General features: G+C 54.8%; 1 protein-coding gene across 14 annotated transcripts in view; it reads right to left on the reverse strand.

Annotated features, from left to right (window-relative positions):
- Nucleotides 1-14,315, reverse strand: part of GRIN1 (glutamate ionotropic receptor NMDA type subunit 1) — a 40,252-nt gene that overhangs the window by 13,184 nt on the left and 12,753 nt on the right. For 10 of the 14 annotated variants that reach the window (XR_010723555.1, XR_010723556.1, XM_066201592.1 and 7 more), the window contains exons 4-17: nucleotides 11,233-11,295; nucleotides 10,363-10,463; nucleotides 9,725-9,846; nucleotides 9,103-9,277; nucleotides 7,597-7,741; nucleotides 7,419-7,502; nucleotides 6,127-6,262; nucleotides 5,134-5,261; nucleotides 4,787-4,951; nucleotides 4,428-4,546; nucleotides 3,633-3,745; nucleotides 2,985-3,133; nucleotides 2,108-2,265; nucleotides 1,566-1,727 (exon numbers count right to left, since the gene is read on the reverse strand). Coding sequence is in view for 12 of the 14 variants with exons in the window: in XM_066201592.1 (XP_066057689.1) it covers nucleotides 1,566-1,727; nucleotides 2,108-2,265; nucleotides 2,985-3,133; nucleotides 3,633-3,745; nucleotides 4,428-4,546; nucleotides 4,787-4,951; nucleotides 5,134-5,261; nucleotides 6,127-6,262; nucleotides 7,419-7,502; nucleotides 7,597-7,741; nucleotides 9,103-9,277; nucleotides 9,725-9,846; nucleotides 10,363-10,463; nucleotides 11,233-11,295 (1,820 nt within the window). In the remaining 2 variants the exon portion in view is untranslated. The remainder of the gene's footprint in view (nucleotides 1-1,565; nucleotides 1,728-2,107; nucleotides 2,266-2,984; nucleotides 3,134-3,632; nucleotides 3,746-4,427; nucleotides 4,547-4,786; nucleotides 4,952-5,133; nucleotides 5,262-6,126; nucleotides 6,263-7,418; nucleotides 7,503-7,596; nucleotides 7,742-9,102; nucleotides 9,278-9,724; nucleotides 9,847-10,362; nucleotides 10,464-11,232; nucleotides 11,296-14,315) is intronic. The other 4 variants (XM_066201602.1, XM_066201596.1, XM_066201594.1 and 1 more) reach the window with 1 other exon arrangement.

Genomic DNA, 14,315 nt, shown 5'->3' on the forward strand with positions numbered 1-14,315 from the left:
GCCTCTTCAGGCTTCTCACGTGGTTGTCCCAAATCCCATCTGTCCTGGTGCCACCCATCACCATGTTAAGACCATCCCACAGATAGGGTCCATGCCTTCCTACATCACCCTGAGTCTTGCCCATCTTCTACGTCCTGCCCATTCTCTCTCAGGCCTTTCATCAACACATCTTTGGCAGGACCCTGGTGGTTCCTGACTGTGTCTCTCCTGAAATGAATCTCACAGGGTTCCCTCCCTTCACTTGCTGCTTCCCAGCTGCCTGTTCCTCCATCGTGACATTTCTCTGTCTGCAACGAGTGTGGCATTTTCAAAGTAAAACAAGGAAATCCCTTTTCACCCACAGTATCAGTCTGACTTGTGACACCCCACACTGCAGGTTAGTGTTGGTGTAAAAGCCTTGGACACAGAGGAGGTCCTGACATATCCCTGTGTAACAGGAGTAACCAGAGGTGAAAGAAAAAAAACCCTGGATGACCAAGCCAGGGCAGTGCAATGCTGTGGGACAGGCAGAGCCCTGAAGGAGGAGTGGGGAATGGCAGCACCCACACTCTGCTCACAGATGTTGGGGAAGATGAATCAGGGAGACCTTATAAATATGATTGTTTAGCAAAAGATTCTGAAAATATGAAACCTATAATCGAAATAGAAATGGAAGCTTACTTTGAGTTGTAGGATACTGAGTCTTAGTTACTGTATAACCTGAAAACAACAGCCTAGCCAGCTGAAGGAGAATCCCTTTTGGTTGAAAATACCTTTCTGCAGGCTAAGGGATCCAAAGGTCAATGTAGCAAAACAGAAAAGTCTACAGAGTAGTTTATAGAGTTTAAAATATAACATAGTATGGTAACGTAGTAGTTCTTATAGGCTGTATGTAGATTCTATAGGATTTTGTGTCTTGTATTGGTTGGCCACTGTAAATTAGAATATTCATCACAAAAGGAGATATAATGCATTGTAACAAGGACCTCGCTCTCTTACTTCTTCCTCTCTATTCCTTGCTCTTCGCTCTGCTCTTACCTCTTCCCCCTGCTCTCTGACCCACGCCACCTGGCTCCCTCGCTCCCTTCTCTCTCAGCTTTTGCCCCCTTGATCATTCTCCCGCTCTCTCTGGGACTTCCCTTCAGCCGAGGCTGGTGGCTGAAGGCAAGGCCCTTTTTACCCACGACCCATGCAATAAAACCACGTATTCTAGAATTTCTCAGGTCAGCAGAATTCCCTCTCCCTGCCATCCACGGATGCTCCTACACACAGAGACCTGTGCTGGATGGCCCCCACTGCTCTCTGCCAGCTTCGCCTACGCCCCTGGCTGACCATGACTGCTCCCTGCCCTGCTCTGCCCTCCCTCCAGTTCCCCGCTGCTTCTCCAGCCCTGCGAGCCAGAGCTGAGGCTGTGGGTGCCCACCCCAGTCACTCCATGTCCCCTTTGTCAGGATGGAATGACAGCCCCAGCACCCCTGTCCCTGCAGAGGTCTGGAGGGTGGCTGGCAGTGCCTGGCACAAGGCTACTTGCGTGCCAACACATGCAGCATTTGGGGCAAGCCCCATGCCAAGAGCCGGGTACAGACTTGAGGATGGCCAGGGAGACGTTCTGCTTCCAGGGGCTGTCCTTGCGCATCCCAATCCCGAAGCCGGAGCGGAAGAAGAGCTCCCCCGTCGTCACCAGGTCACACTTCTGGGAGGCCTCGAACTCCAGCACCGCCGAGTCCCATATGAAGGCGTGGAGCTTGCTAGACACAGAGGTAGGATGGACGGGTCAGGCTGGGCAGCCCAGCTTGTCTGCAGCCTCTGTGGGAGCACTGAGGGTGCTCCCAGCCCTAATTTAAACACTGAAGCCACCCAGCCTTGCGCTGAAAGAAGAAAAGAGGCCAGAAAGGGAGGCCGTGGCCAGGGCTCTCAGTGTGCTATCCCCCCCACAGATCTTGTGCTCCCCACCCAGACTCCTGGGATGCACCAGGACTGGGCAGATCCCACCCAGCTCCAGCTGGGAGGTCCCATCAAGCTGTGCTTTGACGGCAGCTTCCTCCAGCTTTGCCCTGCTTGCTCCGCCCAACTGCAGCTCCCTAAAGCCCTTCCCTGTGCGGCCAGGCAAGGTGCTGGCCCGACTCACTTGTCCCTCACTGCCTGGATGGCTTCGGCAGCGCTCTCGTAGTTGTGCTTCTCCATGTGCCTGTACATGGTGCTGAGCTCCACCTGCCGTCGGAAGTAGATGTCCACGGAGCTCTGCTTCACCGTGGCGTAGATGAACTTATCCGAGGGGTTGCGCAGCTGGAAGGCAAGGGCGGGGCTCCTATTTTTTCTGTCCTTCACCAGCAAAACTTTCTCACCCCAAAGCTGTTTCCTAATTTCCCATCTCCTTCAGGGACCTGTTCCCTAGAGAAGACCTTGATCTCCTCAGAGGATGCCACGGGGCAGAGAATGCCCTGGGACCATGGTGCTGGAGCAGGGGATGATACGGGACAGGGACACGGTGGCACTGAGGGTGAGGGACGCCCGTGGATGCCGTGGGGCTGGCAGTGCCGTGGGCAGGGCACACAGCAGGGTGTGGGGTGCTGTGGGTCAGTGCTGCTGCAGGGCACATTCCTGCGTGCCTGGGCTGTCGAGCTGTGGCTGTGTCCTTGCCAGAGCAGGAAATGGATCTGAGGCATGTGGAGAGTATTGACTGCACCGCAGGGACGATTTCATTAGTTATAACTCATCCATAATGAATCGTTTCCTTGTTGGTTAGAGAAGGCTCTCCAGGAACTGGCAGGCAGTTTGACTGCCGACAGGCTATTTCTGGGCAGGTTGTTTTCCTGCTGATCCTTGCACATGTCTGTCCATTCCCGCCCAGGGCAGGGCTCAGACTCATCAGCACCAGCCCAGGCAGAGCTCCCTGAGTCTGGACCCCCCCAGCACAGATCACAGCCATGGTGAATCAGGGCCCTGGGAACCACAAGCCATGTTATATGTCCCAGGGAAGGGAAAAGCACGTGAGGGGTCATTACCCGGGGGTCGTTAATGCCTGTGATCCTCTCCTCAGGTCGGTCTAACACCAGGAAGGCTGCCAGGTTGGCAGTGTATGAAGCCACAATGATCATAGCAAAGCCAGCCCACACCATGCCAAGGATACGGGCAGAAAAACTCCGGGGAGCACCTGCAGGGAGAGAGGAGAGATCAGAGCAGCTCCACGAGGGCTTAGCTTGGCTGCCAAAGCCATGCCAAGCCACACGAGCCCAATTGCAGCTGCAGATGTGTACCAACTATCTCCTCTGCCAGCAGCTGTGCAAGGAGCTTCTGCACTGCCCAAACAAACAAAACCCCTCCAGCTCCTTCCAGAGCACGCTGTGTGCCACCCTGAGAGGATGGGTCACCCTGGGCAGGGGACTCAGACCAAGTTTCCCTGCCCTGTTTCCCATCACCAATGGGTGGCAGGACAGCCCTGACAACTGCCATCAATGTGCAAAACTCAGCATCACCAAATCTCCTACCAGCCTGCTCCAGAGAGGGCTCAGGGAACGAGGTCCCAGAGGGACCATGTGAGAGGGGAAGGCAGTGGAAGAGGGCAGGGGCTTGAGGCCTGCCCAGCTCAGAGCCTGCCCGGCTCAGAGCCTGGGCTGCAGGGCAGAGCAGTCCCATTGTAAGCTGTGACTCACCTTCTCCAATGCCAGAGTTCAGCAGAACTCCCCAGGAGAACCACATGGCTGAGGAGAGAGTCAGGGCATCTTCTTCCTCCTCCTCACTGTTTACTTTGAATCGGCCAAATGGGCTGGAAAACAAGATGAAGAACCCTTCTCATTCCCCTCACCCTCATTCCCAGGGCACCCCTCTGTGCCCTCTATGTCCTGGTGCAGCCCTGTGTCAATCATTCCCACAGACTGTGCCTTATCCCAAGCAGCTCTTCCCACTGCCTGGGACATCCCCTGTGCTGACCTGCAACCCTGTCTGGCTCACACTGGTACTGGTCCCATCACACTCTCTCCAGACCAGAAAGATCATCTGACCCTGGCCAGATCAAGCCTCTCCCACTGCAGCACAGAGGGCTCCCTGCAGATTAGCCACGAAAGCCTTTGGACACAGGGCTGAAGCAGAGACAGGTTCTCTTGCCCTCAGAGGAGCTGCTACAGGGCTAAGGAAAGCTGAGAGGGAATTCTCTCAGAGCCCAGAAGCTGACAGTCCCCTTGGTCAGGTATCAGTACAGCACCTGGTCTGATGGGTGTGTTCCCACATCCCCATGTATTGGGTACCCCGCATATACATATCCCTAAGCTTAGGCAGCCACAGGGGCCAGGAGCCTCAGCCCACAGCTGGTGGGGCAGAGCAGGTGGCTTAAGTCCCTGTGAGAGCCCCCAAAGTGCTGCAAGATTGTGCCCAAAAAAGGGACCCAGGGGACAGTTCCCAGGAGCATCCCCTGTCCCCTCCAGATCTTGAGTGGCCCGAAGTGCACTCACCTGAATCGGTCTAAGAGGTACAACATCACTGCCACCACGTGCACAGACAGCCCCACCAGCAGCCAGAGCGTGCTCTGGAAGGGCTGCATGAACGAGTCCAGGGTGCTGCGGGGGATTTCCTGCACACAGGAGAGAGGGGAACAGCGTTGGCACCCCCACGCCTGCACCCTGCCTGCCTGCAGGGACCCACAGCCCTGCCCTGCCCCAGGCTCCTCCTGCTCGGCCACCCAGGAAAGGTCGGGTTGGTGCAGGCAAGAGGCTGCATTAAAACCACAAGCCTGGAGCCTGGAATTTGCAGGGGCTACACTCGGCAATCTGGGGAACGGGCACCTCTACAAAACATCCCGCCCAGACCATACCTTCTTCACGAGGATGGTGAGGCCCTGGTACTTGAAAGGCTTGGAGAACTCAATGTACTGAGCCCGCTCGTTGTTGATGGTGAGGGGAGCCACAATCATGTCTGCTTGGCCACTCAGCAGCTCCCCCATCATCCCGTTCCACTCCTTCTTGTTGCTGTTGTTCACCTGCCAGGAAGCCAACGCCAGGTCAGACCCCTGCCCTGACACACATCCCCCACCAGCCAGGACCCTGCACTTTTTAGGAATCCTGCATTGCCCTTCCACCCCACCCTGCTCAGGAGAAGGGCGTGGGGGTGTTTCAATACATGATTACAGGCAAAGAAAGATCACAGGCTGCCCAAACTCACCCGCTCTTGGGTACCAAATTTACCATCAGCCACCAGGTGAACCTCATAGGTGAAGTTCATCACCCCTGCCAGGCGGATGAGCAGGTCGATGCAGAAGCCGTAGCAGCACAGAGCCACAGTGGGACGGCCTGGGGGAGGGACAGAACAGGGATGAGAGGGGGCAGCCCTTGGCCAGGGACCTCACACAGGATCCATGCCTGTCCCCAGTGAGAGCAGCCACCCCACGGCTCTGGCTCCATGTGGCATCTAACCACATTATCCTTCAGGGCCATCTGCCTGACCACCCTCTCTCACTGCCTCCGTCACCTGTGGGTGCTGGCAGGCTGGGGACAAAGGGTTCCTTTGTCATGTCCCAGTGAGGTGGGCTGAGACTGGGCTACCCACCCACTGGAGGGCAAGGAGAGGGCTCTGTGCATGTGCTGGAGGACTCCTGACATGAGCCCAGCAGGCTGAACACAGCCCAGGACACAGCTCTGGGAAGATGTTGTGCACAGGAAGGTGTGATGAGCCAAGGGGATGCCCTTCAGGTGGATTTGGGCAAGCCTGGCATTGCTGAGCAATGAGCTCCCACCCCACACCAGGTGCTCACTCCTGATCCTGACACAGGTTGCTGTGACAGTTTGAAACTGGTGCTGTGTCAGTGCAGCACGCGCTAACGTGCCTCGGGGTCCTTGCTGCTGCTGGAGATCAAGGAAGAGAGAATTGGAACATGTCAGGAGACAGAAACGTGGGATGCAATCCCTCAAAGCAGCCCTGGCACCCGTCCAGAAGAGTGACAGTGGGAAAGAATCTGTTGGGCTCAAACCCCTGGATCCCAGGCCCCAACTCCTGCACAGCAGTGCTGTGAGGCTGAGCAGATGGGGGGATTGTGTGAGGGCCAGCGGTGCTGTCACCTTTCTGTGCCTCATCCCCTGGGCCTCCTGTGTGACTGAGCACCCACCCTGGGACCTGGGACCCCTTCTTGGAGTGGGAGTCCCCATCAGACTGAGTTACCTGGGATGGTCTCATTGGGCCCAGTGCAGAAGACCTTTTTGACAGGATCTCCATTGATGGTGAATTCCTCCCTGCATGTCCCATCTGCCTGAGTGGGCTTCACATACACAAAGGGCTCTTGGTGGATGGTCACAATCTGTGAGGTAAAGCACAAACACCCTCTGGTCCGTTTCCCTCCAGAGATACATTCCCACAGTGGGAGCTGGGCTGCCCTCCCCACCTGCTATCTCGGGCCAGCAGCAGGACCTAGCTTTGGCATGGGGAATCAGAGAATCCTCTAGGCTGGAAAAGACCTTTAAGATCATGAAATCCAACTGGTAACACAGCATTGCCAAGAACACTAAGAACATTTGCTTTCCCTGCACCCAAGGTGAGGACCAGCCATATCAGTGTCCTCCTTCATGTGGCACTTTCAGCTGAGCCTCAAAATTTCCTTCCCTATCAGGAGACTGATGGGAGACACCACAGAGCCAGGAATAGTGCCTGGAAAGGGGCTCCAGACACTGTTACACTGCCCCAAGTTAATGCAGGTGTTTCAGTCCTGCCCTGGACCTTTCAGTAAAGCGGCAAACTCAACGTACCATTAGCACCTCTGTGGGGACAAGGGCTCACTGCCAGTGGGAATGGATTTCCCTTGCTGGACAAATGAACAGTAGGACAAATGAATGGTCATACAGAAAAGATCAGCCTGGCCAGGATCCAGTCACTAAACTGGGATGCAGTCACTAAAGGGGCTGCTGAGTGACACTAAAAGGAAGAGCATGAGAAGCAAAGCAAGACTGGAGGGACCTTCTGCCAGTGTTACCTCCAGCTTCTGGCCATCAGCTCCTCAGGGATTTCCTGAGTTCAGCCTTGTGGCCACCAATCCACCCACCCTCCACAAGAGGGTTTAATCTCCTTTTGAATCTGTTTCCACCTGGCCCCTGCACTGTCTAACAGAGCTGAACCATGTCTTGGCCAAAGGAGCCCATCCTTGTGTTTCTCACAAATCTGCGACAGGTGTCCTCTGGCTCCCGTAAGAAATGGTGAACACCTTGTCCCTCCACCCTTTCCATGCTGTTTTCTCTCATATCCACTTCCCACCTGTCTCTTTCCAAAGCCAAGGATGCCTGCCACCCTATCTAGATTGACTCCAGCTGAAAGCTGTGCTCTGAACAGCCTCCAGTACCTTCTCTATTTCTCTCCCCTGTCCTCTCCTGGCCTTGCAAATGCTGCTGCCAGCTGCAGAGCAGCTATGGGGATGGGAGGCAGATGAGCTGAGAAACCCTGCCCCTAATGACATTTTCTCTTACCTTCAACTTGGTTGACATCTGATAGCCTTGAGGTTTCTCGGTTTCCCCCCCAGGCCAGATGATCTTCCTGTCGTTGGTCAGGACCTGCAGTGGATCCCGGAGGAAGCAGACGGGCATGAGGCCAAGGTGGACACCCCAATGCCCAACCCCTCCTTACCCAGTCCAGGCCTGCACGTACATTGCTGCCATTGTAAATCCCAACCTGGACCAGTTTCCGATTCTGCAGGTTCATGATGCTGTAGTTGGCAAACTTCCTGTCCCCGTCCTCATTGAACTCCACCCGGCCAGTGACACCCTCTGAGTACTTGGAGGACATCAACACCCTATGGGGAGAAACACAGCTGGGACAACCTAGAACATCTGCTGTGCTACTGAGATGCCTCACAAGGCATCAGAAAGGCAAATGCTTCCTCTCAGTTACCTGCCATAAGCTCACTACCCTGTAGAAGTCCAGCCAAGGCTACCTATGGTCTGTTCATAGACCTGTGGTCATCCCCTCCTGGTGGATGGAATCAGTTTCCCAGATGTTCTCTATCATATCTGCTGTCATTGTCCCTTGCTCTGCACCAGATCAGTCCCACTCTTCTCTGGAATGATCTGTACCACAGCACACAAGGACACTTTCCTCTGGAGGTTCCTTGGGAGGTGTGCCCATGCTACAGCAAGCTACACAGGTGCTGTGCCTGGCACCTGGCCATCCCAGCCTGGCTAGTGGCCCAGGTACACACAAACACCACCAAGGAGAGAAACAGCCTCCAAACCCTGGAAAGGTGATAGTGGGGACACACAAGGATTGCCTGAGCCACTTGTGAAGAACAGCTTTGACTCACTCATGCCAAAGATTGTCACTGCAGAGGATGCCAGAAATGCTTCTAAAACAACCTCCAGGCTTTGCAGGTCACATGCCCAAAAGAACCCAGGTCTGCAGGGACCGGCTGCTGTACCAAAGCCCAGCCCCTGTGGCCCCAGCACCTGCAGTGATGCAGGGATTTGGGTCTGGAAGCACATGCAGGGCCTGCTAATCTCCCTGACCTGGCAGCAGGACCCCATAGGCACATGCTCCCATCTGTGACACCCCAGCCTCCAAATCCACAGCACCAGGGTTTGTTACAGCCAAGGGCAACCTGTCCCATGCACAGACATCTCTTGCCACCAAGTCCTGCTTGCAGCGCTGGACCCATGCCACAGTCCTTGAAATGTTCAGCAGGAAATGTGTCCACAACACCGAGATAAAATGGGACAGAAATATTCCTCTGGCAGAACTCCCCTCTCTCCCACTTCCACCCATGGAATTACGCTCCAGACCGGAGGAGACCATGGTCCCCAGTCTTTTCCTCCTAGAGTCATTCCCTGCCCACACATCCTAGCTGTCTAAACATTGCCCAGGGTAGCATGGGTTGACATGGACTGAACTGGTGCCAGGCACCTGGATGATGCCTAAACAGCCTGGAAAAACTGTGTGCCATTGCCTGAGCCTGTGTCTGGGAGAGTTTTCTAGGAGAGATGTAGCCTTCACATCCAAATCGTGCAGGAGAGTCCAGGCAGCCTGTGCCACATGCCCCAAAGCTTTAGCGACAGATACCCTGAACAAAGTCCTCATGCACCGTTTCTACATGCTCCCACCTTTCCCAGTTCTCCCCCACCAGGTCCTCTGCTCCCTCCAGCAGGACCCTTTCCCCAATACCTCTTAAAAAGGGGTCCTGTCTTCCAGATGTTGGTGTTGCCCACGCAGCCCCGCGGCGGGTCTGTGATATTCTCCTTCTCAAACAAGTCGTGCACAGCCTGGGCCACCACGGCCACGGCGTCACTGATGTGGGCTGACTCGTTCTTGCCGTTGATGAGCTGCAAACCGATCACTCCTGCCGCGAGCAGAGGGGGAGGCAGGTCAGCATTCCTGGGATCACTGGCTGCTCCAGCGTGACTCCCATGCCCAGCTCTTGGGACAGCGAGCACATGGCTACGGGCTGAGGATCCCTCGGATGCAGTGGGAAGTTGCCTGAGCTTCAGGCAGGGGCACCGACACCCTGAGCTCCATCCCCACGGCCCTGCCCAAGCCTTCCCCCGGGGGACAGGCAGCTTGCGAAGCCGCAGTGACACGGGTTTGGGGGGTGGCACCGTGGCCAAGGCCGAGTCCCCAGGCAGGCGAAGGGAGCGCAGAGCAGAGCGCGGCACCCCCCGTTGGGAAGCACCGCGGCACCGCGCTCCCCCAGCCCGAGGGGTCCCGGGGAGGGCAGGGGCCGCTCATCCCGGCTCCTCGGGCTGCTCCGGGCCTGGCCGCAGCGGGACGGGGCTCGGGAGGTGCCTACCGTCCGGGGCGTAGCGCAGGGCATTGCCCGAGATCTCCCGCTCCCCCACCAGCCACACGTAGCCCGAGCCCGTCATGTTGAGCATGGCCGCCGATCTGTACACCGTGGCCGCGTCATCCTCGCTGCAACGACAGGAAGGGAACGGCAATGTGGCTCCAGCTGCCGGGCGGCCCCGCTGTCAGAGCCCGAGGGGGTGGCAGTGCCAGGGAAGACACCACCCCAGGCGACTCTGGCTACTGGTTGTCCTGGGCAATGGCTAAATCCTCGATGCAGTGGGAACCTTGCTGTCACCTTCACCTGACCCCACAGCTCCCAGCGCTGCTGAGCACCTGCGCGTTGTGCTGTAGGCGTGGGGCTGCCCTCCTTCCCAGCTGGACCAGGACACAGCATCGGTCACTACGGCTGCTGCTGAAGCACAGCCGGACACGACAGACACGCTCGGGATTGTCACTCCCTGGCCGGCAGCACGTCCAGCACCCTCAGCACCCTCCGCCTGCCCGGGACAGGGGCTGGGTGTGGGGGTTCTCTCAGGCTTCTTGGAAGGTTGTCAAACCCCAAATCCACACGGTCTCCAGCGCTGGGCAGCGTTGGGAGAGAGGAAATGAGAGCAGGGAGGGGAAGGGGCAGCACAGCCTCACCTGGCAGAGAGGATGATGACTCTGGCCTCCAGCTCCTTCGCCTCCAGCAGCAGCGATGTCACATTTTTGGTTCCAGGGTCAAACTGAAGCACTTTCTCAGCCTGTGATTAGTGTGAGCAAAGCTGGTTAGTGAGTGAGCCCCAGGACTGGTGGTGAGAGCCATGCTATCTAGAAAAGGGTCAAGAGAATTCATTAAACTGCACAAAAGTCTGCTAAATAAGATTGGTTATAGTTATTTATTTCTTTTTCTTTCCTTTCTTTCTTTTCTTTCTTTCCTTCCTTTCTTTCTCTTTTAAGGTTTTGGCTTTTTTGGTTTGTTTTATTTTTTAATTTTTTTTGCACTGTGCATGCAAACTGAAGTCAATCAAGACCCAAAAAGAGGCGTGCATTGTACAGGAAAGAGAAAAAGGCTTTGAAATGCAATTGAAAACTCAAACGAGTGTTGTTTTTCAAAAACATGGGAAATGAAAAAAACATATTGCACAGGGTTAACCTTTGGGAACCAAAGTGAGCAACTTACACCAAGGAACCATTTCCTTTGGGGAGGAAAGGGGGTTGGTTCAACTTTTCAAAAAAAAAAAAAAAAAAAAAAGAACTTGCAAGTTAATTACTGGTTCACATGCATGTTTCAAAAAGAAATCCTTCCAGGGTCAGCTGGCTAAGTTTCCATTCTCAAGTCCAAACCAAACTATCTCAACATAAAAACGTGCTACCAAGAAACATGGTCATGGATTTTTTTTTTCTTTCTTTTCTTTTCTTTTTTTTCTCTTTCTCTTTTTTTTTTTCTTTTTTTATTTTTTCTGTTGGCTGTGGCTATTTTTCATTTGCTAGTTAGGTTGGTGGGCGGCGTGCATTTCCATGCATATATACCTTGGGTCCTCGCTTGTTGTCATAGGAAAGTTGGTCGAGGTTTTCATAGTTCCTTTTTTTACTCTGATGAATAATGTGCACAGAGAAAATATGTAGACACAGAAGAATATTATAAACAGTTGAAAATGACGTGTAGTAAAGCAATCCAACATCCACCTCCTCCTCCACTGTTTGCTAAAGGGTCTCTATAACGCTGGAGCTCGCAAAAACCACTATCAGGAGAGATTGTGCCTCAGCTCTCACGGGAGCGTCACGGAGCAATCTGAGAGCAAAGCCTGAGTGTCACAGCTGGTGCGATGCAGTTGCATTTTCCCTTGAGGGACTGGGGAATTCTTCTGCAAGGAATTTTTATCTTAAACTCAGAAACAATCTAAGGGCCTAAGTGGTGGGGTTTCCATGGAATTACTGTGGAAGTAAAGGACAAAATGTTGTGTACGAAAAGTGCTGGATAAAGGCAAACTGTTACAGTTAAGAGAATTAGCATTACTAGTATCACTATCAGCATTACAATCCTGTCCACCCTCAGAGAGTCCACACAAAGTGAGGTGTCTCAGCTGAACCTCTCACCCCCTGAAAGGAGGGAGCAGCTTTTTGAGCTCTGTTGACATCCAAAAGAGAAAGATAAAGTTCTCTATGTCCCATGTTGGCTCAAAGCGTGGCGATATGAAGCAATGGTGAACATGGGATGACATTGCAGCTTTTACCTGGTCCCTGGGGAGGGCCCAGGGCACCTCATGGCTCTGCAGCACATGGGTGGCCCTGGGAGGTGCAGTTACCCGAGACCAGGGTGCCCGTAACCTGGCCCTAAGTGTGGCTAGTGGGGCTCACTGCTTGGTGGTCTCCATGCTGCTGGACCTGGAGCATGCCAGTGGGGCTCGCAGCGTGCACTGACCCCGGAGAGATCGGACTTGAGCAGAGATCCTGCTCCTCCCCTGCTCTGCTGCCTCAGCTGCTGGTGCTGCTTGGCCCCAGAGGAGCCTGGGGCAGGGCACCCAGTGCAGGAGGTTTCCTCTGGAGCAGGCAGCATGCTGAGAACCCACAACCTCTGCTCAGAGCCCTGACCCTGCAGCAGCTGCACAGAGCCCCGGGATCTTCCTGGGAGCAGCCCCTGTGGCCAGGCCAATAAGAGCAACCTGATGGTGCCTTCAGGAGAGAGCTTGGCAGGTTTTGGTGGGACAGAGTCTGACATCTTCTCCTTCTCCCCACCCCAGCTGAGCATCCCTGATCTGAGTACATGGGGTGTGGGACACAGGTCTACTCTCATCTCCATTTTTCCAGAGCCTGATGGCAATGGATCAGGAACCCAACCCTTTGCATGCCCAGTGCACAGCGTTCAATGTTCCCAGGTGTTCCTCAGGCAGACAATTTTCTCTTCATCTTGCTTTCCAAACTAATTATCTTGCCTTTTCCCAAGCATTCGGGCCAGTCCTTGGCAGGACATCTTGCCAGGTCTCCTTTCCATGCAGCCGTGTGATCTTTCTTTCTTCCCTTTGGACACAGCCCAACAGTTTGTTCGTTGCTCAAAGAAATTGGGTCCTGGCAAGGAAGAGTATCTGAAGAGGCAAAATCTGCTTGGAGCCCAGGTCTGCCTTCATTTCTGATGACTCCCACAGCAAGGATTTCTGCAGTGGCTTCTTAGTGGCTTCTGCTGAGCCTGCAGTAAGCCCTGGAGTAATGAGTGCTACAAGGAGACCAGAGATGCAGCAGGACAGCAGGAATGTTCTCCAGTCTGGCAACACTGGTCACTTCTCCCCGGGCACTGTCAATGTAGCCAAAAACTTGATCATCCATGCTGCAGCCTCCAACCAGAGGTTCCTGGGATGTGCTGGCACCTCCGCCCAGGCTGCTCAGTCTGAGTCTTGGGTGCAACAAGGCTGACCCTGATCACCTCTCCCTGTCACTAGTCCTCTTTCCAGAACTACACTAGTAATCCTCTTTTCCCCATTTTTCCATGTGGTCCTGCAGCCCTTCTCTTTTCTTCATGTTTCACACAGGGACTGACAAATCACAAGTTCCCTTTCCACCATGTACTCCTGCCTTCACTCAAAAATTTGCCACTTTCATGAACACCACTGTCCCAGAGGAAGGCAGGCAGCACAGCAGGGACCTGCCGTCTCTGACCTGGAGAAGCTCTGGTTTCCCAGTGTCCAGCACTCCCTTCCCAGCCCCAGCAGCCCCAAGAGTGAGCAGAGGTGTACTGGGTGGAGCAGCGACTCCAGGCTGGGAGTTGTTGCAGACAGCCCCAGGACAAGGCCAGCACATGGGGCACTCCAGGGCTGGCCAGCACAGCCTGAGTGCTGGGCTCAGGGCGCTGCTGGAGGTGCAGACCCACGCAGTGGTGCCTGGATGGCACACAGGGCACGCACAGATCCTGGGGGCAAAGCCACGCCCCAAACCAAGAGCTCAGATGGGCAGGTGAGTCTGTGACCCTGAGCAGGTCCTCCATGTCCTCAGGGGCTGTGATCTAAGCCTTGAAGAGGTCGAGATCAGGTATCCTGCCTGCTCCCTCCCCAGGGCCCAGGCTGCCCTTGGAGAGGCTGGGGATGGGCCCATGGAACAACTTCGTGGCATGAAAAGAGTCAGCACATCAATGATCAGAGAGAGATGGGAGAGAAGAGGTGGAGGAAGACAGAAAAGCCCCAACAGGTTATCTGCCACCTGCAAGAGCAGACCAGTCTGTCTGACCTTTTCTCAAAGGAAAAAGAAACGTTCAGTGGCACGCCCCAAAGAGAAGACAAGGTGACCTAGTGGGACAGAGCAGATGCCCCAGGCTGGAGAGAGGCCCGAGCACCTGCAGTAGCCCAGGGGCTGCCAGAGGACACCAAGACGTGGTAGATGCAGTGCAAATAGGAGAGGTCTGAGGACAGACCCTACCTCCCCGTCTTTCAAGCTCCTGATCTCAAAGGCTTTCCTGCAGGGTGGACAGGCTGAAGAAGAAATGCACCCTGTGCCTGGGAGCACCACGGGGGGAAACGGGAGTGGAGGCATGAGAGGGAACAGCAAAATGGGATGCACAGGAACTACAGGAAAACAGAAAGTGGAATTCAAAAGATGCAAGAGGAGGGATGAGAGACTGACAGTGG

The sequence above is a fragment of the Chamaea fasciata genome, unplaced genomic scaffold (genome assembly GCF_029207755.1).
Source record: "Chamaea fasciata isolate MVZ Bird 193981 ecotype frontalis unplaced genomic scaffold, bChaFas1.0.hap1 SCAF_20, whole genome shotgun sequence".
NCBI lineage: Eukaryota > Metazoa > Chordata > Aves > Passeriformes > Sylviidae > Chamaea > Chamaea fasciata.